This window comes from Anolis carolinensis, unplaced genomic scaffold, assembly GCF_035594765.1.
Source record: "Anolis carolinensis isolate JA03-04 unplaced genomic scaffold, rAnoCar3.1.pri scaffold_7, whole genome shotgun sequence".
In the NCBI taxonomy this organism is placed as follows: Eukaryota; Metazoa; Chordata; class Lepidosauria; order Squamata; family Dactyloidae; genus Anolis; species Anolis carolinensis.
Window position 1 is genome coordinate 12,701,359 of NW_026943818.1, and position 19,081 is coordinate 12,720,439.

The 19,081-nt window shown below is 37.1% G+C and overlaps 1 protein-coding gene across 1 annotated transcript in view; it reads left to right on the forward strand.

Moving 5' to 3' along the window:
• notch1 (notch receptor 1) overlaps positions 1-19,081 on the forward strand; it is a 141,947-nt gene that overhangs the window by 81,561 nt on the left and 41,305 nt on the right. The window contains exons 12-18 of the mRNA XM_062960253.1: positions 159-269; positions 383-575; positions 4,115-4,260; positions 6,397-6,510; positions 11,383-11,502; positions 16,579-16,731; positions 19,020-19,081. The exon at positions 19,020-19,081 is cut by the window's right edge and continues 167 nt beyond it. Coding sequence (XP_062816323.1) covers positions 159-269; positions 383-575; positions 4,115-4,260; positions 6,397-6,510; positions 11,383-11,502; positions 16,579-16,731; positions 19,020-19,081 — 899 coding nt within the window. The remainder of the gene's footprint in view (positions 1-158; positions 270-382; positions 576-4,114; positions 4,261-6,396; positions 6,511-11,382; positions 11,503-16,578; positions 16,732-19,019) is intronic.

Consider the following 19,081-nt stretch of genomic DNA (forward strand, 5'->3'; position numbering starts at 1 on the left):
TTTTGATGTTTAATAGGCTTTTTCTCCGTCTCTCCTTATTATCCAACATATTCGCTTATCCAACATTCTGCCGGCCCGTTTATGTTGGATAAGTGAGACTCTACTGTAACCCCCAAAATTGCTAGTTGTCTAATATTTGCTTCTTCTTTTTCCGAAAGGGCCCAACTGTGAAATCAACCTGGACGACTGTGCCAGCAATCCTTGCGACTATGGCAAATGCATTGACAAAATCAATGGCTATGAATGCGCCTGCGAACCGGGTTACACAGGTGAGAAAGCAACGGGGGAGACAGGGTTTGGGATCTGGAACAAAGGTTGCCAAAAAAATCCCAAAAACCAGGAACTGGGAAATATCACCCGTGTCTCTTTCCCTTTCTCGCAGGGAGGATGTGCCACGTCAATATCGACGAGTGTGCCAGCAATCCCTGCCACAACGGCGGCACGTGCCGGGATAGCATCAATGGCTTCACTTGTGCCTGCCCAGAAGGCTACCACGACCCCATGTGCCTTTCGGAAGTGAACGAGTGCAATAGTAACCCTTGCATCCACGGGAGGTGCAACGATGGGTTGAATGGGTAAGTCTACAATGAGTGGAAAAGCAAATCATAATAATACAATAATAATAACTATTATTATTATTATGATGTTATTGTATGACACAGCAAACAAGATAGACATGCTGGATTTCATATCATAAAATCACAAGTCGAACACTTCCCAAGTGTCTAGGACTGTGTGATGTATTATTATTATTATTATTATTATTATTATTATTATTATTATTATTATTATGACACAGCAAACAAGATAGACATGCTGGATTTCATATCATAAAATCACAAGTCGAACACTTCCCAAGTGTCTAGGACTGTGTGATGTATTATTATTATTATTATTATTATTATTATTATTATTATTATTATTATTATGACACAGCAAACAAGATAGACATGCTGGATTTCATATCATAAAATCACAAGTCGAACACTTCCCAAGTGTCTAGGACTGTGTGATGTATTATTATTATTATTATTATTATTATTATTATTATTATTATTATTATGACACAGCAAACGAGATAGATATGCTGGATTTCATATCACAAAATCACAAGTCGAACAATTCCCAAGTGTCTAGGACTGTGTGATGTATTATTATTATTATTATTATTATTATTATTATTATTATTATTATTATGACACAGCAAACAAGATAGACATGCTGGATTTCATATCATAAAATCACAAGTCGAACACTTCCCAAGTGTCTAGGACTGTGTGATGTATTATTATTATTATTATTATTATTATTATTATTATTATGACACAGCAAACAAGATAGACATGCTGGATTTCATATCATAAAATCACAAGTCGAACACTTCCCAAGTGTCTAGGACTGTGTGATGTATTATTATTATTATTATTATTATTATTATTATTATTATTATTATGACACAGCAAACAAGATAGACATGCTGGATTTCATATCATAAAATCACAAGTCGAACACTTCCCAAGTGTCTAGGACTGTGTGATGTATTATTATTATTATTATTATTATTATTATTATTATTATTATTATTATTATTATGATGACACAGCAAACGAGATAGACATGCTGGATTTCATATCATAAAATCACAAGTCGAACACTTCCCAAGTGTCTAGGACTGTGTGATGTATTATTATTATTATTATTATTATTATTATTATTATTATTATTATTATGACACAGCAAACGAGATAGACATGCTGGATTTCATATCATAAAATCACAAGTCGAACACTTCCCAAGTGTCTAGGACTATGTGATGTATTATTATTATTATTATTATTATTATTATTATGACACAGCAAACAAGATAGACATGCTGGATTTCATATCATAAAATCACAAGTCGAACACTTCCCAAGTGTCTAGGACTGTGTGATGTATTATTATTATTATTATTATTATTATTATTATTATTATTATTATGACACAGCAAACAAGATAGACATGCTGGATTTCATATCATAAAATCACAAGTCGAACACTTCCCAAGTGTCTAGGACTGTGTGATGTATTATTATTATTATTATTATTATTATTATTATTATGACACAGCAAACAAGATAGACATGCTGGATTTCATATCATAAAATCACAAGTCGAACACTTCCCAAGTGTCTAGGACTGTGTGATGTATTATTATTATTATTATTATTATTATTATTATTATTATTATTATTATTATTATGACACAGCAAACAAGATAGACATGCTGGATTTCATATCATAAAATCACAAGTCGAACACTTCCCAAGTGTCTAGGACTGTGTGATGTATTATTATTATTATTATTATTATTATTATTATTATTATTATTATTATTATTATTATGATGACACAGCAAACGAGATAGACATGCTGGATTTCATATCATAAAATCACAAGTCGAACACTTCCCAAGTGTCTAGGACTATGTGATGTATTATTATTATTATTATTATTATTATTATTATTATTATTATGACACAGCAAACAAGATAGACATGCTGGATTTCATATCATAAAATCACAAGTCGAACACTTCCCAAGTGTCTAGGACTGTGTGATGTATTATTATTATTATTATTATTATTATTATTATTATTATTATTATGACACAGCAAACGAGATAGATATGCTGGATTTCATATCATAAAATCACAAGTCGAACACTTCCCAAGTGTCTAGGACTGTGTGATGATGATGATGATTATTATTATTATTTACCATATATTATTATTATTATTTACCATATATTTACCTGTAGATACGTAAAATAACAATAATACTAATAATCTATAAGTATCTATAATACTAATAATCTGTGTGTGTATATTCATATAACACAATGTACTGTTCCATTATGGAGTGGTGCAGCAGGTTAAACCACTGAGCTGCTGAACTTGCTGACTGGGAGGTCGGTGGTTCGAATCTGGGGAGCAGGGTGAGCTCCCGCAGTTAGCCCCAGCTTCTGCCAACCTAGCAGTTCGAAAACATGCAAATGTGAGTAGATGAATAGGTACTGTAAGGGTTACCCTAGACAAAAACCATTATCCCCCTCCCAAATGGCCTTCTGATACTGATGTTATTGTTGATGCACTTCTGTGTACCATGTATGTACATAGTATGTTCATATTTTATATTTTAACCATCTTGATTGGGCTCGTCCCCATGTAAGCCGCTCCGAGTCCCTTCGGGGAGATGGAGGCGGGGTACAAAAATAAAATTATTATTATTATTATTATTATTATTATTATTATTATTATATACACTCTAGTACAGGGGTCCCCAAACTTTTAAAGCAGAGGGCCGGTCCACAATCCTTCAGACTGTTGAGGGGCCGAATTATCATTTGAAAAAAAATACAAACAAATTCCTATGCATACTGCACATGTCTTATTTGTAGTGGAACAACAACAATGAAAGAATACAATATTTAAAAATGAAAACAATTTTAACCACCATAAACCTATTAGGATTTCAATGGAAAGTGTGGCCCTACTACTGGCCAATGAGATAGCCAAGTTAATTAGGATTGTTGTTGTTGTTGTTGTTGTTGTTGTTGTGTGCCTTCAAGTCATGTCAGACTTTGGCCAAGCCTAAGTCTAAAATTAATTATTTATTTACTGCATTTATTTACTACATTTATATCCCACCCTTCTCATCCCGAAAGGGACTCAGAGCAGCTGTATGTACATACAATATATTATATTATTAGCATAACACAATATTAGCATTATATATTACAATATTGAACTATACCACTATACTATTATATAATATGTAATATATACCATATAATTAATATTATTATATGGTATTACTATTAGTATTATATTGTATAACATAAGATTATTATCAATATTATATGTATATACAATATATTATATTATTAAAACTGATATAAAAATACTATAAAACTGAGGGCAGGGGCCAGGTAAATGACCTTGGAGGGCCGCATCCGGCCCCCGGGCCTTAGTTTGGGGACCCCTGCTCTAGTATAAGCCGACCCGAATATAAGCCGAGGCACCTAAATTTACCACAAAAAATGTAAGATACTTCTGTTTCTTGACCCAAAAAGGTACAAATGCGATTGCGACTCCGGCTGGAGCGGCACCAACTGCGACGTCAACAACAACGAGTGCGAGTCCAACCCCTGCATGAACGGCGGCGCCTGCAAGGACATGACCAGCGGCTACATCTGTACCTGTCGGGAAGGATTCAGCGGTAAGAGATTACTTGGATCCAAAGGGGGCTTTCTTTTATCCTCAGGGTGCATCTACATGCGGCCTAGGAATAATAACAACAACAACAACTTTGTCTTTGTGTCAATAATAATAATGATAATAATAACAATATAATAATAATAATATGCTGGAAATGGCATTTCCGTGTTTGGAAAAGGATATAGGAAATGCTGGGCTATTGAACGGAAGGATATGCAGCCCAGGAGGAGGAGGAGGAGGATGATGATGATGATGATGATGATGATGATGATGACGATGATAATAATATCCTGGAAATGGCATTTCCATGTTTGGAAAAGGATATAGGAAATGGTGGGCTATTGAACGGAAGGATATGCAGCCCAGGATGATGATGATGATGATGATGATGATGATGATGATGATGATGATGATGATGATGATGATGATGATGATGATGATGATGATGATGACGATGACGATGACGATGACGATGATAATAATATCCTGGAAATGGCATTTCCATGTTTGGAAAAGGATATAGGAAATGGTGGCCTATTGAACGGAAGGATATGCAGCCCAGGATGATGATGATGATGATGATGATGATGATGATGATGATGATGATGATGATGATGATGATGATGACGATGATAATAATATCCTGGAAATGGCATTTCCATGTTTGGAAAAGGATATAGGAAATGGTGGCCTATTGAACGGAAGGATATGCAGCCCAGGATGATGATGATGATGATGATGATGATGATGATGATGATGATGATGATAATAATAATATGCTGGAAATGGCATTTCCATGTTTGGAAAAGGATATAGGAAATGGTGGGCTATTGAACTGAAGGATATGCAGCCCAGGATGATGATGATGATGATGATGATGATGATGATGATGATGATGATGATGATGATAATAATAATATGCTGGAAATGGCATTTCCATGTTTGGAAAAGGATATAGGAAATGGTGGGCTATTGAACTGAAGGATATGCAACCCAGGAAAATAATAATACGTAATAATAATAATAATAATAATAATAATAATAATAATAATAATAATAATACAGTAGCGTCTCACTTATCCAAGACTCACTTATCCAAGGTTCTGGATTATCCAAGGCATTTTTGTAGTCAATGTTTTCAATATATCATGATATTTTGGTGCTAAATTCATAAATACAGTAGTTACTACATAGCATTACTGCGTATTGAACTACTTTTTCTGTCAAATTTGTTATATAACATGATGTTTTGGTGCTTAATTTATAAAATCATAACCTAATTTGATGTTAATCTCTCCTTATTATCCAAGGTATTCGCTTATCCAACGTTCTGCCGGCCCGTTTATGTTGAATAAGCGAGATTCTACTGTAATAATAATAATAATAATAATAATAATAATAATAATAATAACAATAACAATAACAACAACTTTGTCTTTGTGTCAATAATAATAATAATAATAATATGCTGGAAATGGCATTTTCATGTTTGAAAAAGGATATAGGAAATGGTGGGCTATTGAACTGAGGGATATGCAGCCTAGGAAAATAATAATACGTAGTAGTAGTAATAATAATAATAATAATAATAATAATAATAATAATAATAATATTCTGGGAATGGCATTACAATATTTGGAAAAGGACATAGAAAATGAAGGGTTGGTGAAATGAAGGACATGTGACTCAGAAATAATGAGAAGGAGGATAATAATAATAATAATAATAATAATAATAATAATAATAATAATAATACGAAATCCAGCATATCTATCTTGTTTGCTGTGTCATACAATAAAATAATAATAATAATAATAATATTTAGCATAGAGTGGTGCTGGAGGACATAGAAAATGCCTGGAGAGGGCATATTTCATCAGATTTGAGTATATGAAACCATTTGATATGTAACATTAATTTCCTGACTGTAAGAAGAGGTGTTCAACGGTGGAACTCTCTGCCTTGGTGTCCAGTGGACGCTTTGAAACAGAGGCTAGATGGCCATCTGTCAGGAGGGCTTTGTTTGTACTTTTCCTGCCTGGTGGAAAGAAGGGGTTTGGACTGGATGGCCTTTGGGAGTCTCTTCCGAACTGCACTCCATTGCAGCCAACCTCTAAAAGCATCCTCTTTTCCCCAGGAACCAACTGTCAAACCAACATCAACGAATGTGCTTCGAACCCATGCCTCAACCACGGCACCTGCATCGACGACGTGGCCCGCTACCAGTGCAATTGCCTACCTCCTTATACTGGTAAGTGGTGGGATCCGCCATATTTTGCATTCAAAGCATTGCCACGTCCATCCAGAGTCAAAGAATCAAAGGCCTGGAAGAGAGATTTTAGAGGAAGGAACAAGAAGCCCCAAAGTTTCCTGCTCCTTCTTGAAACTGTAGGGAACGGTTGCTGGCGGTTTCTAGAGACCCAATGCCACAGAAGCAATCTTTTTTTTTTCTCTTTCACACAAAAATACGTACACAGGTGTATCCTTCACAAGTGTGGTCTTTTTACCTGCCCTTTTCCCTTCCTTTTCGAGCCAAGGAAGCCACATTTATTTTTTATTTTTTTTCCGTAGCTTTTTTTTAATTGAAGTTTTACCTTATAAGATAGAGTAAATTAACATCCACATTTATTTTATTTTATTTTATTTTAATTGGTTTTAAGGAAGCCACATTTATTGACACTTTGGGTGCGTCTGCACTGCAGTTTGACACTCCGCTGTAAGCTACAACAACAACAATAATAATGATAACAACAACAACAACAACAACAACAACAATAATGTAAGCTTCTTTGAGTCCCTATGGGAAGAAAGGCAGGGTAGAAATAAATATATTATTATTAATAATAATAACAACAACAATAATGTAAGCTTCTTTGAGTCCCTATGGGAAGAAAGGCAGGGTAGAAATAAATATATTATTAATAATAATAATAACAACAACAATAATGTAAGCTTCTTTGAGTCCCTATGGGAAGAAAGGCAGGGTAGAAATAAATATATTATTATTAATAATAATAACAACAACAATAATGTAAGCTTCTTTGAGTCCCTATGGGAAGAAAGGCAGGGTAGAAATAAATATATTAATAATAATAACAACAACAACAATAATGTAAGCGTCTTTGAGTCCCTATGGAAAGAAAAGCAGGGGGGAAAGAAATATATTATTAATAATAACAACAACAACAACAACAACAACAATAATAATGTAAGCTTCTTTGAGTCCCTATGAGAAGAAAGGCAGGGTAGAAATAAATATATTAACAACAACAACAACAACAACAATAATAATGTAAGCTTCTTTGAGTCCCTATGGGAAGAAAGGCAGGGTAGAAAGAAATATTATAATAATAATAATAATAATAATAATAATAATAATAATAATAATAATAATAATAATACAGTAATACATCACACAGTCCTAAACACTAAACCATTTCTAGATTGTATTAAAATTGCTGGTAAATAATTAGGAACAGTTTCTCGATCATATTAAAGAAGCTGATAGTATCGTCACCAGTCACCATTTCTAGATTGCATTAAAGTTGCTGCAAAACAAGTATGTTTCATGCATAACCCATTCTTTTAATGGCCTTGCCATGAGAAATGTGTACAGTAGAGTCTCACTTATCCAACACTCGCTTATCCAACGTTCTGGATTATCCAACGCATTTTTGTAGTCAATGTTTTCAATACATCGTGATATTTTGGTGCTAAATTCGTAAATATAGTAATTACTACATAGCATTACTGCATATTGAACTACTTTTTCTGTCAAATTTGTCGTACAACATGATGTTTTGGTGCTTAATTTGTAAAATCATAACCTAATTTGATGTTTAATAGGCTTCTCCTTAATATCTCCTTATTATCCAACATATTCGCTTATCCAACATTCTGCTGGCCCGTTTATGTTGGATAAGTGAGACTCTACTGTATTGACAAAAATACACATTTTTGATCGCAACCGGAAAGGCCTAAGTATTGAGAAAAACGCTTTTCTCAACTCTTTAGAAAGAATGATTTTCTATGTTCTCAGTGGGGAAGGAGTTCTTCTCGCAGTTTTTCCTCCCCTGCAGCTACCTAGTTTTGGGCCCATTTGCATCTCTTTTTTGGAAAAAGAGGTCCTCCCCCCCCCCCCCCCCACACACACACACACAAAACAGTCTTGTAGGATTTCTGCTGAGCCGATTCCTCTCGGTCGGCTTCCGGCTTCCTTTTCCCAGCACAAAAAAACCGACAACATTGTGCACAATGGGAGGAAGCCGTGACTTTTCGATGATAACTGGCTGACAAGAGGAAGATAAGAGGCTGCCTTTGTCAACAGGAAACAAGGCCAGGAGGGGAGGAAGAGGCGTCTCACCACTCTTTCCTCTTTTCGGACGTGTTTTCTTCGCCTTCTTCTGTCTCTCTCTGTCGCTCAGTCCCGTCGTTCTTTGGAAGTAAAGCGGTCACGCTATTCCTGCCTTTTGGAGTAACTTTGCCTTTGCAAAGATGGTCCTGGTCCACAAAGGAGCCGTTCCGGGTCTCCTTTAAGAGAGGAAAGCAGGATAGAAATAAACAATAAACATATACATACACATAAACATTATATGTATAAATGAGTGATGGCATCACAGCGACCCACAAAACAACAAAACTACAGGCCCCCCCAACCTCGAAATTTGACAACACAACCCATCATCCACGCCTCTAGGTTGATACAACAAAAAGAAAAGAAAAATAAAGTCCTAATTAGAGGGAGAGCAATAATTGTTTTTATCCAATTGCTGCCAGTTAGAAGGCTAAGCTCCGCCCACTTGGTCTCCTAGCAACCCACTCAGCCCAGGGGACAGGCAGAGTTAGGCCTCACTTAGGCCTCTTCCACAGATTATCAGATTTTAACCAGGGGACAGGCAGAGTTAGGCCTCACTTAGGCCTCTTCCACAGATTATCAGATTTTAACCAGGGGACAGGCAGAGTTAGGCCTCACTTAGGCCTCTTCCACAGATTATCAGATTTTAACCAGGGGACAGGCAGAGTTAGGCCTCACTTAGGCCTCTTCCACAGATTATCAGATTTTAACCAGGGGACAGGCAGAGTTAGGCCTCACTTAGGCCTCTTCCACGGATTATCAGATTTTAACCAGGGGACAGGCAGAGTTAGGCCTCACTTAGGCCTCTTCCACAGATTATCAGATTTTAACCAGGGGACAGGCAGAGTTAGGCCTCACTTAGGCCTCTTCCACAGATTATCAGATTTTAACCAGGGGACAGGCAGAGTTAGGCCTCACTTAGGCCTCTTCCACAGATTATCAGATTTTAACTGGATTATATGGCAGTGTAGACTCAAGGCCCTTCCACACAGCTATATCACCCATTTGTAATTTTATATTATCTGCTTTGAACTGGATTATCTTGACTCCACACTTTCATATAATCCACTTCAGTGTGCATACTAAACATAAAGACAACCATACAACAGACTTTCAATACCACCACTACCTCAACAATTTCTCACCAACACCACCAGACAACGCCACAGCAGCGCGTGGCCAGGCACAGCTAGTATGTATATGTGTGTGTGTGTGTGTGTGTGTGTGTGTGTGTGTGTGTGTATATATATATATATATATATATATATATATATATATATATATATATATAAATAAAAATGTAATGTGTGTTTTACTGTGGAGTAAACAACAAAACCACTGAACCAAATCACACCAAATTTGGCCACAGTTCTCCAAAATATGTCTTTCAAACAAACAAACCTAGAAAAATAAAGTCCAAATTAGAGGACCAGGAAAAGCCGTTTTTTCCCCTAGCTGCCAGTTAGAAGGGTAGACCCCGCCCACTTCGTCTCCTAGCAACCCCATCAGCCACAACGGAGCTCAGGGCCTCTTCACTCAGGCCTCTTCCACACTGCCTATAAAATACAGATTATATGATTTGAACTGGATTATATGACAGTGTAGACTCAGAACAATATAATCTCTAAAATCTCGTTTGCTGTGTTAATAATAATAATAATAATAATAAATCACAGAATCCTAAACACTTGGGAAGTGTTCGACTTGTGATTTTGTGATACGAAATCCAGCATATAGATCTTGTTTGCTGTGTCAATAACAATAATAATAATAATAATAATAATAATAATAATAATAATAATAATAATAATAAAGTGCAGGTGGTCCCGGTGGTGATGGGCACACTGGGTGCCGTGCCAAAAGATCTCAGGCGGCATTTGGAAACAATAGACATTGACAAAATTACGATCTGCCAACTGCAAAAGGCCACCCTGCTGGGATCTGCGCGCATCATCCGAAAATACATCACACAGTCCTAGACACTTGGGAAGTGTTCGACTTGTGATTTTGTGATACGAAATCCAGCATATCTATCTCGTTTGCTGTGTCCTACAAAATAATAATAATAATAATAATAATAATAATAATAATAATACATCACACAGTCCTAAACGCTTGGGAAGTGTTCGACTTGTGATTTTGTGATACGAAATCCAGCATATCGATCTCGTTTGCTGTGTCAATAATAATAATAATTATTATTATTATTATAATACATCACACTTGGGAAGTGTTTGACTTGTGATTTTGTGATACGAAATCCAGCATATCGATCTCGTTTGCTGTGTCAATAATAATAATAATAATTATTATTATTATAATACATCACACTTGGGAAGTGTTTGACTTGTGATTTTGTGATACGAAATCCAGCACATAGATCTTGTTTGCTGTGTCATACTACAGTATGTCTTTGTCATGATAATAATAATAATAATAATAATAATAATAATAATAATAATATAGATCTCGTTTGCTGTGTCATACTACAGTATGTCTTTGTCATGATAATAATAATAATAGTAATATAGATCTCGTTTGCTGTGTCATACTACAGTATGTCTTTGTCATGATAATAATAATAATAATAATAATAATAATAATATAGATCTCGTTTGCTGTGTCATACTACAGTATGTCTTTGTCATGATAATAATAATAATAATAATAATAATAATAATAATAATAATAATAATAATATAGATCTCGTTTGCTGTGTCATACTGCATAAACAACGTCTCTTCACTTGTTGTCTTGTTTTGACCGTAGGGCCCACCTGCAGGGAGGTTTTGGCCCCTTGTGCCGACGGGCCTTGTAAGAACGGCGGGGAGTGCCGCGAGTCCGAGGACTACGAAAGCTTCCTGTGCGCCTGCCCTTCCGGCTGGCAAGGTAAGATCCTTCTTCCGGGGCAGGGGTCCCCAAACTTTTGAAACGGGGGGCCAGTTCACGATCCTTCAGACCGTTGGAGGGCTGGACTATAGTTGGCCACCGAATAATAATAATAATAATAATAATAATAATAATAATAATAATAATCTCAGCCGGCATTTGGAAACAATAGGCATTGACAAAATTACGAACTGCCAACTGCAAAAGGCCACCCTGCTGGGATCTGCACGCATCATCCGAAAATACATCACACAGTCCTAGACACTTGGAAAGTGTTCGACTTGTGGTTTTGTGATACGAAACCCAGCATATCTATCTTGTTTGCTGTGTCATACAACGTCGTTGTGTCAATAATAATAATAATAATAAATAACAATAACAATAATAATAATAAAGAGGGTTGGAAGAGACCCCTTGGGCCATTGAGTCCAATCCCCTTTTGCCTTTGTGCACTGAAAGCACAAGCAAAGCACCCCTGACAGATGGCCACCCAGCCTCAATGTTATTATTAATAATAATAATAATAATAATAATAATAATAATAATAATAATAAAGAGGGTTGGAAGAGACCCCTTGGGCTATTTAGTCCAATCCCCTTTTGCCTTTGTGCACTGAAAGCACAAGCAAAGCACCCCTGGCAGATGGCCATCCAGCCTCAATGTTAATAATAATAATAATAATGTGATTTTGTGATACGAAATCCAGCATATCTATCTTGTTTGCTGTGTCATACAATATAATAATAATAACAATAATAGTAAGGGTAGTAAGCGAAGAAGAGACCCCTTGGGTCATTTAGTCCAACCCCCTTCTACCCTTGTGCCATGGGGGCTGGATAAATAGCTTCGATGGGCCGCATCCGGCCCCCGGGCCTTAGTTGGGGGACCCCTGTTCTGGGGTGTTGCGTGAAAAATACTGGACACTGTTATCACTTTTATCATTTGCCCAATTAATTGATTGAGTTGCAATAAGGGTGACCAAAATGGATAGGTTTCTTAAGACAAGAAAACCTGTCGACAGTGATGTTTGTGATGAACCCCATAGAGCAGCAAAAGAGGAATCTACACAGTAATGAACTGTAGGACATAGTGGGGGGGGGGGGGAATTCAGTGCCAAACTTTCAAACAAATCCACATCTTGTGGGTTGCAGATAAAACCCCCACTTCCCGCCCCCGTAAATTGATTTATGGCCCGAAATGGTAATCGTTCACCTGCTCCGGGTTCCGGCAGGATACACCTGGTTTCTGGCAGATCGTTGCGGTTCATAACAAAACCTTTCCCTCTTTCTTTACTGATCATTGCATCCTAGAGGCAACGAAAAGTGTCTCTGAATGCAGTTGGATTGCAATTCCTATCACTCCAGGCCAAGGTTTTTAATGCATAATGTACCATATATACTGGAGTATAAGCCGACCTGAATATAAACCGAGGCACCTAATTTTACCACAAAAGAACTGGGAAAACATTGACTCCAGTATAAGCCGAGGGTGGGAAATTTCAGAAATAAAACTACCATATATACCTGAGTATAAGCCAACCCGAATATAAACCGAGGCACCTAATTTTACCACAAAAGAACTGGGAAACATTGACTCCAGTATAAGCCAAGGGTGGGAAATTTCAGAAATAAAACTACCATATATACCTGAGTATAAGCCGACCCGAATATAAACCGAGGCACCTAATTTTACCACAAAAGAACTGGGAAACATTGACTCCAGTATAAGCCAAGGGTGGGAAATTTCAGAAATAAAACTACCGTATATACCTGAGAATAAGCCGACCCGAATATAAACCAAGGCACCTAATTTTACCACAAAAAACCTGGGAAACATTGACTCCAGTATAAGCCGAGGGTGGGAAATTTCAGAAATAAAACTACAGTATATACCCAAGTATAAGCCGACCCGAATATAAACCAAGGCACCTAATTTTACCACAAAAGAACTGGGAAACATTGACTCCAGTATAAGCCAAGGGTGGGAAATTTCAGAAATAAAACTACAGTATATACCCAAGTATAAGCCAACCCGAATATAAACCGAGGCACCTAATTTTACCACAAAAGAACTGGGAAACATTGACTCCAGTATAAGCCAAGGGTGGGAAATTTCAGAAATAAAACTACCATATATACCTGAGTATAAGCCGACCCGAATATAAACCGAGGCACCTAATTTTACCACAAAAGAACTGGGAAACATTGACTCCAGTATAAGCCAAGGGTGGGAAATTTCAGAAATAAAACTACCATATATACCTGAGTATAAGCCGACCCGAATATAAACCAAGGCACCTAATTTTACCACAAAAAACCTGGGAAACATTGACTCCAGTATAAGCCGAGGGTGGGAAATTTCAGAAATAAAACTACAGTATATACCCAAGTATAAGCCAACCCGAATATAAACCAAGGCACCTAATTTTACCACAAAAGAACTGGGAAAACATTGACTCCAGTATAAGCCAAGGGTGGGAAATTTCAGAAATAAAACTACAGTATATACCCAAGTATAAGCCAACCCGAATATAAACCAAGGCACCTAATTTTACCACAAAAGAACTGGGAAACATTGACTCCAGTATAAGCCAAGGGTGGGAAATTTCAGAAATAAAACTACAGTATATACCCAAGTATAAGCCAACCCGAATATAAACCAAGGCACCTAATTTTACCACAAAAGAACTGGGAAAACATTGACTCCAGTATAAGCCAAGGGTGGGAAATTTCAGAAATAAAACTACAGTATATACCCAAGTATAAGCCAACCCGAATATAAACCAAGGCACCTAATTTTACCACAAAAGAACTGGGAAACATTGACTCCAGTATAAGCCAAGGGTGGGAAATTTCAGAAATAAAACTACCGTATATACCTGAGTATAAGCCAACCCGAATATAAACCAAGGCACCTAATTTTACCACAAAAGAACTGGGAAAACATTGACTCCAGTATAAGCCGAGGGTGGGAAATTTCAGAAATAAAACTACCGTATATACCTGAGTATAAGCCAACCCGAATATAAACCAAGGCACCTAATTTTACCACGAAAGAACTGGGGAAAAATTGACTCCAGTATAAGCCGAGGGTGGGAAATTTCAGAAATAAAACTACCGTATATACCCAAGTATAAGCCAACCCGAATATAAACCAAGGCACCTAATTTTACCACAAAAGAACTGGGAAAACATTGACTCCAGTATAAGCCGAGGGTGGGAAATTTCAGAAATAAAAACAGATACCAATAAAATTACATTAATTGAGGCATCAGTAGGTTAAATGTTTTTGAATATTTACATCAAGCTCAAATTTAAGATAAGACTGTCCAAGTCTGATCCAATCATTATTCTCATCTTCTTCAATGTAAATGTGCTTATGTATCCTTTTAATAATAATACAGTAAAATAATACATGTAATAATAATAATAATAAATACAGGAAAATAATACATGTAATAATAAATAGATTAATATAATAAATGAAATAATAATAATAATAATAATATCAGAGTGAAATAATAAATGTATTATTAATAATAATTTATTTATTTATTATTATTAGCGACATTTATATCCCGCCCTTCTCACCCCTAAGGGGACTCAGGGCGGTTTACAAGTATATATACATACAATATATTATATTAAACCACTATATTGCAATATTATTAGTAATATTGCATGTAATATAAATATACAATTATAATAGTGAATTATAATTATTATTACATTGTATTACAAAATATTATTATTAATATTACATTTATTTATTTATAGCATTTATATTCCGCCCTTCTCACCCCGAAGGGGACTCAGGGCAGATCACATTACACATATAGGCAAACATTCAATGCCTTTTAACATAGAACAAAGACAAGACAAACATAGGCTCCGAGCGGGCCTCGAACTCATGACCTCCTCGTCAGAGTGATTCATTGCAGTGATTCATTGCAGCTGCTCTCCAGCCTGCGCTACAGCCTGAGCCCATGTATATACAATATGTTATAATATATTGTAATATATATATTACAATATATATTATAATATATATACATGTATATACAATATATTATAATATTAGTATAGTAATAATAATAATAATAAAAAGTAAAATAAATGTAATACAGTAGAGTCTCACTTATCCAACACTCGCTTATCCAACGTTCTGGATTATCCAACGCATTTTTGTAGTCAATGTTTTCAATATATCGTGATATTTTGGTGCTGAATTGGTAAATACAGTAATTACTACGTAGCATTACTGCGTATTGAGCTACTTTTTCTGTCAAATTTGTTGTATAACATGATGTTTTGGTGCTTAATTTGTAAAATCATAACCTAATTTGATGTTTAATAGGCTTTTCCTTAATCTCTCCTTATTATCCAACATATTCGCTTATCCAACGTTCTGGATTATCCAACGCATTTTTGTAGTCAATGTTTTCAATATATCGTGATATTTTGGTGCTGAATTGGTAAATACAGTAATTACTATGTAGCATTACTGCGTATTGAGCTACTTTTTCTGTCAAATTTGTTGTATAACATGATGTTTTGGTGCTTAATTTGTAAAATCATAACCTAATTTGATGTTTAATAGGCTTTTCCTTAATCTCTCCTTATTATCCAACATATTCGCTTATCCAACGTTCTGCCGGCCCGTTTACGTTGGATAAGCGAGACTCTACTGTAGTAGCAACAATAATAAGAGAAAAATAATCCATGTAATAATACCAATAATAATAGAGAAAAATAATAAATGTACCATATATTCTCGAGTATAAGCTGACCCAAATATAAGCCAACCAGGACCCTCACCTGAGTGTAAGCCGAGGGGGGCTTTTTCAGTCTTAAATAAAGGGATGAAAAACTAGGCTTATACTTGAGTATATACAGTATATTGTATTTTTATGTGTTTATGTTTATTGTGGCACTGAATTGTTGCCACTCTGAGTCCCCTTTGAGGTTGAGATAGAGCAGGGTAAAAATGCAGTAAATACAGGGAGGGAAAAACCTTTTTGGCTTGGTGCTCCGGAGAATGTTAGGAGTCAATTTGTTATTGCACTATGCTTCTCAGGGCAAACCTGCGAGATTGACATCAATGAATGCGTCAAGAGCCCCTGTCGGAACGGCGCCACTTGCCAGAATACGAATGGAGGCTACCGGTGTGTCTGCAAACCTGGTTTCGCCGGACGAGGCTGCGAAATTGACATCGACGACTGCCAGCCCAGTAAGACCTCCCCAAACAGAGAATGTTGGGTTATAGGGTTGTTGTATGTTTTCCGGGCTGTATGGCCATGTTCCAGAAGTATTGTCTCCTGACGTTTCGCCCACATCTATGGCAGGCATCCTCAGAGGCTGTGTGGCATGGATAAACTAGGAAAGGAATAAATATATATCTGTGGAGAGTCCAGGGTGAGAGAAGAACTCTTGTCTGTTGGAGACCCGTGTGAATGTTGTAATTAATCACCTTTTTTTAGCATCAAATGGCCTTCCCAGCCTCACATCCTGGCCGGGGGGAATCCTTTGTCCAGAGTCGTTAGCTGCCCCTGATTGATTCCTGTCTGGAATTCTTCTGTTTTCAGAGTGCTGCTCTTTACCCTGTTTCCCCTAAAATAAGACATCCCCAGAAAATAAGACCTAGTAGAGGTTTTGCTGAATTGCTAAATATAAGGCCTCCCCCGAAAGTCAGACCTAGCAAAGTTTTTGTTTGGAAGCATGCAGGATCGGTAAATGTACATACCATAGATGGTTGTACATGGAAATAAAGGTAGTAACAAGAAATGATAATACAGTAGAGTCTCATCCAAGCCTCGCTTATCCAAGCTTCTGGATTATCCAAGCCATTTTTGCAGTCAATGTTTTCAATATATCATGATATTTTGGTGCTAAATTCGTAAATACAGTAATTACAACATAATACCCTGTTTCCCCTAAAATAAGACATCCCCAGAAAATAAGACCTAGTAGAGGTTTTGCTGAATTACTAAATATAAGGCCTCCCCTGAAAGTAAGACCTAGAAAAGTTTTTGTTTGGAAGCATACCAGTGAACACAACACCAGAGCTTGCAGGATCAGTAAATGTACATAACATAAAGTGTTGTACATGGAAATATTGGTAGTAACAAGAAATTCTTGACAGGATTCACAGTTTGTCTGGTTATGTTGGTTTATGATGACAACTACTGTACAGTATATAATAAATGTTCATTTTTTTGTTCAACAATAAATGTGAATTTTTCTTCATGGAATAATAAGACATCCCCTGAAAATAAGACCTAGAGCATCTTTGGGAGAAAAATTAATATAAGACACTGTCTTATTTTTGGGGAAACACGGTATTTACTGTTCTGATTTTGGAGTTTTTTTAAACTTGGATAAGTGAGACTCTACTGTATGTGGAATGTCCCACCTCCCAACAAAGGATTCCCCCAGGCCTTGCAGCTGAATGGCCTTGCAGCTGCAAAGCCTGGCTGCGTCCTGACAGGAGGAATCCTTGGTTGGGCAGTGTTAGCATGAAAGGCACTGCAGATTAATTCAACCAGTGATAGCAGAGCATTTGGTGAACCAACTTAGTCAGTCTGATTTTAAGTTTTTTAAGTCATGCTACCCCTCTATTCAGACTACACTTGGAATCATAGAATCATAGAATAGTAGAGTTGGAAGAGACCTCATGGGCCATCCAGTCCAACCCCATTCTGCCAAGAAGCAGGAAATCGCATTCAAAGCCCCCCCGACAGATGGCCATCCAGCCTCTGCTTAAAAGCCTCCAAAGAAGGAGCCTCCACCACAGTCCGGGGCAGAGAGTTCCACTGGTGAACAGCCCTTCTCACAGTGAGGAAGTTCTTCCTGATGTTCAGGTGGAATCTCCTTTCCTGTAGTTTGAAGCCATTGTTCTGTGTCCTAGTCTAAAAAACAAGCTCCCTCCCTCCTCCCTATGACTTCCCTTCACGTATTTGTACATGGCCCTCATCATGTCTCCTCTCAGCCTTCTCTTCTGCAGGCTAAACATGCCCAGCTCTTTAAGCCGCTCCTCATAGGGCTTGTTCTCCGGACCCTTCATCATTTTAGTCGCCCTCTTCCTCTGGACGCTTTCCAGCTTGTCAACATCTCCCTTCAACTGTGGTGCCCAAAATTGGACCCAGTGTGATTCCAGGTGTGGTCTGACCAAGGCAGAATAGAATAAGGGGGAGCAGGACTTCCCTGGATCTGGACGCTATTCCCCTCTTGATGCAGGCCAGAATCCCATTGGCTTTTTTAGCTGCCGCATCACATTGTTGGCTCATGTTTAACTTGTTCCCCACGAGGACTCCAAGGTCTTTTTCGCACACATTGCTGTCAAGCCAGGAATTACAATGTGTCCAATTCTGGGCAACACAATTGAAGGGAGATATTGACAAACTGGATGGCCCACGAGGTCTCTTCCAACTCTATGATTCCTGCTATGCGGAAGGCTAGCTAGCTTTGGCTTTGTCAATCAAGCCCACCTGAACGCTTTCTGCCTTTCTTCCGGTCCAGATCCGTGCCACAACGGAGGCTCCTGCTCCGACGGCGTCGACAGCTTCTTCTGCGACTGCCTG